The following is a 9458-nucleotide window of genomic DNA, read 5'->3' on the forward strand; positions in this document are numbered from 1 at the left end:
TGACAAAGGGAAATGAGTGATGTGAAAACATTTTCACCCAAATGCCCTGAAATGGTATATCTCTTTCTCCAGTAACAGTGAATTATTCAACCCTGAGCTTGAAATGTCTCTTTAGTTATTTATTGTGGATACAAATATTTCTTCTCAAATACAAGGAAAGTCACCTCTGATGCAAAAGATGATGCAAGTTATTAGGAAAAAATTAAGATTCTTTATTACTTTGGTGGTATGATGATGAGATAAGTTGTCTTCATAAAATAGCATTGTTTATTAAGGATATTTCTCAAATCTTATCACATTTATCCATAAATGCATAGTAATTATTCAAAAACACCTGGGAAATCGCCCCTCTACCAATATTTTACATCGGTAACTTTCCTCCAACTGCTCAGTTAGCTTCTCATCCTAAAGTACTTTTACAATGAATAATGAATTCCAAACTCTGTGCATTTAAATCACTGCTGATAAATAATAATTATAAATTTTATGCAACTATCACTTATTTTCCTGCATCGCTCTAATATACCAAGGTCCACAGTGACTTTCTTCCTAATTATTCATTTGAGCTTTTTGTCTTTCTGCTTACAGAAGTGCTTAGATATACATTAACTAAAACACACACACACACACCCCACCCAAATACATAAACACACAAACTCAGTCCAAACATGGAAATGAACATCAGTAGATCAAACTATAAATTCACAAATACACTTCAATACCTTACTGTCAACTGGTGCTCCTCTCATGCCGCTTGCTTTAAAAATAGATAATTCAAGTGTTTGGAGTAAAACATCTTTACATATAGAGCCTTGAGAATTGAAAATATTAATTTTATGTCTTGATCCAAATAAAAATAACCACATAGCTTAGTGGAAGAATGTAATTGAAAACGTCCTTTAATCTTTCTATATTTTGAAGCAAAAAAGGGTATTTCCTTTAATCAGTTAGCTTAAGACATAATTTCCAGAACTTTCCTTATCACAGTATTATTCTTGTGGGTACATTCACAATTGTGAACCTAGATATTAAAATACTGTATTTGGAATTTTTAATTCCAAATTTAGCTTGTACAGTGCAGAGCAAAATAATCATTTTTGAAATTAGTTCAGAGTAAAACAATATTTATCTGATCAAACAGACATGGTAGACCATTATATGGTGATGAATATCATTTTACGAAAAGGATTTGAAACTGCATAAAAATAGATAAATTACTTCAATTGGAATTTTAAAGTAAAACAAAACAACAAAAAATTTCTATTTACTTTGCCTTCACTTATATTCTACTACAGCATCATCTACTACATTAACTATCAAAGTAGTGGCAATAGAACCAGCTAGGGAGTTTTTTGATGACCAGGCTCCAGCCAAACACATTCTGAATTGGTACATTGGGCAAAACCCAGGGTGACTGCACTTTAATAAGCTCTCTAGATGATTCTGTTACACATATTAGTGTAAGAACTGCTCATCAACTAAATTAAAAGTTTCTTGAGAATTGGACCTAGCATACTGCTTTGCACAAAATAAATGTTTGTAAAATTGAAACTAATTGTAAATTAGTATTTAAAGTTTTCAAAATTCTTCTGTTTAACTAACCATGATTTTTTAATGAATTTGAGATTGTGTCAGGTAATGCATATATTTAAATTACTTCCACGACATGTGCTTCTTGGCAAGCAGAACTGCCCCATAGGGTTCCCAAGGCTGCAATCTTTATAGAAGCAGACTGCTGAATTTTTCTTCCGAGAGTGGCTCATGGGTTTGAATAGCTTATCTTTTGGTTAGCAGCCAAGCGCTTAACGACTACACCACCAGGGCTCCTTGCATTGGTCACATGGAGAGGAAAACAACAAAAACCTGTGGATGGCTTGTTGAATTCCTTGAGCAATATTGTTGCTGTTGTTAGTTGACTTCCAGTCAATTCTGACTCATGGCGACCCCATGTGTGCAGAGTAGAACTGCTCCACAGAATTTTCAAGGCGGTGACCTTTCGGAAGCAGATCTCCAAGCCTGTTTTCTGAGGGGTCTCTGGTTGGGTTCAAAACACGAACTTTTAGGTTAGGAGTTGAGCCCTTAACCATTTGAGCCATCCAGTCACCTTAAGCAGAATTACTGGAAAAATAACTCAAAGAATGGCTGACAGTGATGAGAAAGTAGCATCATTTTCATATGTTTCAGGAAAACCTTTTATTTTCTAGGTTTTGTCATAACTTTCACAGAGATTTTCCAAAAAACACCAATTTTCTGATGATTAAAAAATGTGCAAGGATTATTGTTTTAATTAACCAGGGACTCAACATTATTCATATTCAAAATACAAAAGGAATATAAAAGATTTGATATATTTATAATTATTAGTTGTAGTAAAGTTTCATTATAATGGAAGAGAAGTAGAACGAACAAGTTCTAGGTGTGATAAATACTAATACCATAAAAATCAACCTCTGTGAAAACCCCAAATTCAAAGATCTATGGATGTAAATATTTTGCAGATCTCTTCTTTAACAGTAATATGTTGATTCTATTATTTGAATGTTATTAACAAATGCTATTGAAGATCATCAGAAAAAGATAAGAACCAGTAACCAGAAATTTCAAAGAAGAAAAGTGGATGGTAGAGATGGAAAAGAGGGTTGTTTTAAATGAGCCCTCAGGATGAATAGGGAAATTAGATGACATATCAAAAGGCTTAGAAAATAATTTCTCTTAAGTGAAAAAAACCAAGCCACCAGTAAGAAGTGTAGAGCTCATGAAACTATCTTAGGAGAACTCAGGTTATACAACCATATTATTGGGTAAAGATTTAGAAATAATTACCTGGACAGGTTTAATAAAGCTGAGTAGGTTAAATAAAAGTTATATAAATTTATTCCATCTTAAAACTCTAAGATCAAGCTTTTTTGAATTTCTGAATCAAGTAAGAGGCCCAGAAGGTAGAAGGCAATAATTTTGAGTCACAATACGAGAAAGATATTAAACTCACCCCTCACATATCAACATGGTTAGGTTCAAAGACCGGGTCATTACGCAAAAATCAGCATTATATGAAAATGAAGGATGGCTACATCAGATCATAAAATAGAGGATGAACATATCATTGCATAATTGCCAAATTACATTATTACATAACTGCCAGATTGCATCCTTACATAATTACCAAACCACTGAGAATCATGGCCCAGTCAAGTTACACACATAACATTAACCATCACTGCCAGCATTACTCTCACATTGCACCTTGGTGTTTGTTACTGCCAGACATACATACATACATTATTAATGCATGAAAGAGTCATATAGTAGATTTGTTTGCTATTGTCATAAATGCAAAATGTCGGATAATGAAATGTTGATAAAGGAGGAGTAGGTGTAACTAGCTATGGAAGATTAGATACATACAGAGTTCATTCAGTGGGTTTAGTACTTTCATTCATAATCTTGGTCTTCTTTGACCTGTTTCTCCAATATAACATTTAATTGTTCAGCTACAAATTTTTCTATCATGAGAGATTTCTGGAATCTAAACTTCTCATTTGGAAACAGTCTACTGTTTATTAAATTACCTATTAGTAAACTCAGAATGGAATGTACTGAATGAAAAATACTGTCTCAGACATAAGTAGATTAACATTAGTTTTTTTATTCCCCAGGTCAAATCAAAACCTTTAATTTTTTGTCAGATTTAAAATACAGCATCTTGAAATATGATTTAAGTATAAAACGTATACCAGAAGGCCCAAAATTTTATTTTACCACAGCAAGTAAAATAGTAATAGCTGAAATGCAGTCTACCTATTTTACACTACAGTGTTAGGAAAAGTAAAAAAGTAAAAGCCAGTATCTTCAGGATACAACATATATGCATAGTTATATTTTTTCACTTATTGAGATTATAAGCATTCATGGAGTGTGAGTATTTATAGGCAGTTTCATAATGGGGTGTTTGGTTATAAATCATTAAGTTCAAGAGTTTAGAAAGAGTTTACAAAATTAGAGATTTATCACTAATGGGCCATCTTAGGCATAAAGTTACTTGATTCTAAAGCTGGTAGAGCACCTCAAAAAAAAAAAAAAAAAGTTTGCACCATAATTTCAATTTAGAAAATACTTTTTTTTTTTTTGTTATATCATTGTATAAGCTATTGATAGAGAAGTATTTACAATAAGGTAAACTTATTCCTATAAAATGACTGAACCAAAATAAAGTTATCTACACGGCAAAGTCATGGAAGCTCCATACATACATCTAAACTCCCTGAGAGACCGAATTGCTGGGCTGAGGGCCATGGGGACAATGGTCTTAGGGAACATCTAGCTCAATGGGCATAACACAGTTTGTAAAGAAAATGTTCTACATTCTACTTCAGTGAATAGTATCTGGGGTCTTAGAAGCCTGTGAGCTGCCACCTAAGGCACCCCGCTGGTCTCACCCCCTTGGGAGCAAGGGAGAATGAAGGAAACTAAAGATACAAGGGAAAGATTAGTTCAAAGGACTAATGGACCACAACTACCACAGCCTCCACCAGACTGAGTCAAGTACAACTAGATGGTGTCCAGCTACCACCACTGACTGCTCTGAAAGGGATCACAATAGAGGGTCCTGGACTGATCTGGAGAAAAATGTAGAACAAAATTCTAACTCATAAAAAAACACCAGACTTACTGGCCTGACAGAGACTGGAGAAACCCCAAGAGTATGACCTTCAGACACCCTTTTAGCTCAGTAATGAAGTCACTCCTGAGGTTCAACCTTCAGCCAAAGATTAGACAGGCCCATAAAACAAAACAAGACTAAAGGGGCACACCAGCCTAGGCGCAAAGACTAGAAGGCAGGAGGGGACAGGAAAGCTGGTAATAGGGAACCCAAAATCGAGAAGGGAGAGTTCAACATGTCGTGGGGTTGTTAACCAATGTCATAAAACAGTATGTGTACTAACTGTTTAATCAGAAGCTAGTTGGTTCTGTAAACCTTTATCTAAAGTAAAATAAAAAGAAAAAGTCATCATTATTTAATATATTTGTTACAGAAGAAGGAGGATACGAAGGAAATAAGGGAAGCCCTATCTTCCCTCTTTTGCCACTTAGAAATCATAATAGGTGGCAGTTTCTCTCTCTCTTTCACTTTGAAGTAGCTTGATGGGTATCAAGTCCCTCTTCTGAAATTTTGAATCAGCATGACAAATACTAAAATTGATGAGGAAGAAGTAACTTGGAAGTGCCACAATTTTTTAAGTTATAAAAAATTAGGATATGAGAGAACATCGATTCTGTCAGCCTAAATATATTTCTAGGTTATTAGTTTTCATAATGAGTAATACATACTCATTAGACATAATGAATAAGTTTTGATAATGGCATAGTTTGAAGTTAAGCACTTGGGTTGGAATTGCAGCACTGCCCTTCAGTAGCAGCACAAATTTTTACAAGTCATTTATCCTTTACAATTTTTAATTTCCTTTGCTGAAAATAACTATATGTGTAATAATAGCAAACATACTATAGTTAAAAAAGGCTATGGATAACATTGCAAAGAATGGGAATTCTAGAAAACTTAATTGTGCTCATGTGGAATCTGTACATAGATCAAGAGGCAGTCTTTTGAACAGAACAAGGGGATACTCTGTGGTTTAAAATCAGAAAAGGTGTGTGTCGGGTTGCATCATTTCACCTTACTTATTCGGTCTGTATGCTGAATAAATAATCTGAGAAGGTGGACAATATGAAGAAGAATGCAGCATCAGGATTGGAGGAAGACTCATTAACAACCTGTGTTATGCAGATGACACAACCTTGCTTACTGAAAGCAAAGAGGAATTGGAGCACTTACTGATGAAGATCAAAGACTACAACCTTCAGTATGGATTACACGTCAACATAAAGAAAACAAAAATTCTCACAACTGGACCAATAAGCAACATCATGATAAATGCAGAAAAAACTGAAGTGGTCAAGGATTTCATTTTACTTGAATCGACAATCAATGCCCATGGAAGCAGCAGTCAAGAAATCAAACGACATATTGCATTGGGTAAATCTGCTGCAAAAGACTTCTTTAAAGTGTTGAAAAGCTAAGATGTCACTTTGAAGACTAAGGTGCGCCTGACCCAAACCATGGTATTTTTAATCGCCCCATATGCATGTGAAAGCTGGACTGAAGAAGAATTGATGCCTTTGAATTATGGTGCTGGCGAAGAATATTGAATATACTATAGACTGCCAGAAGAATGAGCAAGTCTGTCTCGGAAGAAGTACAGTCCGAGTTGTCCTTAGAAGCGAAGATGGCAAGACTTTGTCTTAAGGTCTTTGGACGTGATATCAGGAGGGACCAGTCCCTGGAGATCATACTTGATAAGATAGAGGGTCAGTGAAAAAGAGGAAGACACTCACTGAGATAGACTGACACAGTGGCTGCCGCAATGGACTCAAACATAGCAATGATTGTGAGAATGGCACAGCAATGATTGTGAGAATGGCACAGGACCGTGCAGTGTCTCGTTCTGTTGTACCTAGGGTTGCTATGAGTCTGAACCGACTCAATGGCACCTAACAACAACAATACTACAGCTGACATTTATTTTAATACTTACTGTATGCCAGACATATTTAATTCTCACAGCAACACTGTAAGTTAGACATTATGATATCTATTTAATATACAGAAAAGCTGAAGGTTAGAAAACCTAAGGAAATTGCCTAAGGACACACAGCTACTTAGTTGCAGAACCAGGAATAAAATTCAGGTTGCCTGACTTCAAAACACATTCCTTCTTTAAAGGATAATGACATCTTCTTTGCCTAGGTTCCAGGTAGTTGAGACTATATGATCAATATATGTGCAAAATCTTAACAAACGATATTGCTAACTCTGAAATTGTTAGCTATTTTAATGTGATATTCAAATATAAGCTTCCAAGGGAAGAAGTGTTTAAACCTTAAATCCAAGAGGACATAGTATAATTATAGAACATCATAATCAGAAAACAAAACAACCCAGAAATCTTGGATATTATCTAGGCCTTGGTATTTCATAAATTCAAAAGTGAGAGACAAGGCAGTTAAGTAGATCTGGGAACAGAAAAGAATGTCTCAGACTCTGAATCCCATGTTTTTTTGTTTTTTTGTCAGTATCTTAAAGAAAGCTGCACTTTGAGTATCTGACTTTTCATAAATAATCAGCCTTTGCGTATCAACAGTTGGAAAAATAATAATTGGTAAAATCTAAAGAATTTTAAGCATTTTAAGTTGATTGTTAGAGGATTATGTTTTTCAGTATATGTTCAGAGGACCACTGGTTTCTCCAGAGGCTTATAAAGTGGTCAGCAGAAAGTCTTGTTGTTTTTTGGAAATAGCTGTAAATCAGATTTACTTTTCACTTATAATTCACCAATTTGACATGTGTAATTAGTAGCTATTTTCATATATATTTTATTTTATTAATAATAATTATATTATTAAAGGTTAAACATGCATTGTAAGGACTGGTCAAATCAGTAAGTCTCAGACACCATTCAGCTATCAGGATCCAATTCATGTTATCTCAAATTATTTTCAGAATATTTATATATTAATGTTTACAGCTGCTAAATTTAAAATGACCTCTAATTCATTTCACAAAAACAGAATAATGGTGCAAAAGTATTTCATTAGAACATACAAAAAGATAAAACTGTGACATAAATATTAAAAATCATAGAATATCATTATAAACATAAAGAGTGAACAGCACTTCAACTGGAATTTAAAATGTGATTTTGTGAAGACCCAGTAAGCTGTCCCATCATATCAGAGAATATAGAATAAAATAAATCAAGTACCAACAATGAAAATAAAAATGTTTTCATTTCTCCATTGGAAGGGAAGCTGATGAAGTCTACTATTTAGTTCTTATAAAAAAATAACTTGCTTGGAGCAGTACCTAATGAGAACATGGGGCTAAAAGTGAAGAGGACTTAAAGCACTTACTGAAGAAGACCAAAGACTACAGCTTTCAGTATGGATTATACCTCAACGTACAGAACACAAAAATCCTCACAATGGAAACAATAAGCAACATCATAACAAACAGAGAAAATACTGAAGTTGGCAAGAATTTCATTTTATTTGTGTCCACAATCAATGCCCATGGAAGCAGCAGTCAAGAAATCAAATGACATATTGCATTGGGCAAATCCACTGCAAAAGACCTCTTTAAAGTGTTGAAAAGCAAAGATGTCACTTGAAGACTTAGGTGCGCCTGACCCAAGCCATGATATTTTCAATCACCTCTTATGCATGCAAAAGCTGGACAATGAATAAGGAAGACCGAAGAAGAACTGACACATTTGAATTATGGTGAAGAATACTGAATATACCATGGATTGCCAGAAAAACAAACAAGTCTACATTAGAAGAATTACAGTCAGAGTGTTCTTTGAAAGCAAAGATGGTGAGACTTCATCTCAAGTACTTCGGACATGTTATCAGGAGGAACCAGTCCCTGGAGAAGGACAGCATGCTTGGTAAGGTAGAGGGTCAGCAAAAAAGAGGAGGACCCTCAATGAGATGGATTGACACAGTGGCTACAACAATGGGCTCAAACACAGCAATGATTATAAGGATGGTGAAGGACTGGGCAGTGTTTCATTCTGTTGCACACAGAGTCGCTAGGAGTCAGAACCCATTCAAAGCACCTAACAAACAACAACATCATTTTTTTAAAGCCGTAAGACTGCCATTTAAAACTTGCTCACATTTTTCCCTTTCTCTGAAAGGGAAGATGCAAACTCATCTATAAGCAGACCTCCTGGGCTTGAAGCTCATTTTAGCTTTGCAGATATAAAATAAGAAAGTAGGCATTATTCTGGGGAAAGAATACAACAGACTATTATTTGGCTGGTAGCAGGCTTGAGCCTTAGATAAGCTTTCTAGGGATAACTTAGGCAATGTTCTTTCTCAATGCAACTGTTGGCCTCCAGAAATTTATATAGACACTAAGAAACTTTCACAAAGGAACATTTCCCTTAAAAAGTTCAAATATTTTGAATGACTGATGGACTGAGGCAACATCTGTTGAGGTTGACGCTGTTTTTAGGTGCCTTCGAGGGGGTTCTGACTCACAGCAACCCTATGTACAACAGTACAAAACACTGCTTGGTCCTGCACTATTGTCACAATCATTGCAATGTTTGAGCACATTGTTGCAGCCATTGTGTCACTCCATCTTGCTGACCCTCCACGTTACCAAGCACGATGTCCTTCTTCAGGGACTGGTCCCTCCTGATAACATGTCCAAAGTCTGTGAGACAAAGTCTCGCCATTCTTGCTTCCAAAGGGCACTCTAGACATACTTCTTCCAAGACAGACTTGTTTGTTCTTCTGGCTTGTTGTTGTTAGGTGCCGTCAGGTCGGTTCTGACTCAGCGACCCTATGCACCACAGAATGAAACACTGCCCAGTCCTGCGCCATGCTCACAA

At 35.5% G+C, this 9458-nt stretch overlaps 1 protein-coding gene across 1 annotated transcript in view; it reads right to left on the bottom strand.

Annotated features, from left to right (window-relative positions):
- The window catches only part of MDGA2 (MAM domain containing glycosylphosphatidylinositol anchor 2), a 560321-nt gene that overhangs the window by 159597 nt on the left and 391266 nt on the right, over positions 1 to 9458 (bottom strand). Inside the window, exon 8 of the mRNA XM_004387883.3 lies at positions 8861 to 8877. Coding sequence (XP_004387940.1) covers positions 8861 to 8877 — 17 coding nt within the window. The remainder of the gene's footprint in view (positions 1 to 8860; positions 8878 to 9458) is intronic.

The sequence above is a fragment of the Trichechus manatus genome, unplaced genomic scaffold (assembly GCF_000243295.1).
Source record: "Trichechus manatus latirostris isolate Lorelei unplaced genomic scaffold, TriManLat1.0 scaffold00196, whole genome shotgun sequence".
NCBI classification, from domain to species: Eukaryota; Metazoa; Chordata; class Mammalia; order Sirenia; family Trichechidae; genus Trichechus; species Trichechus manatus.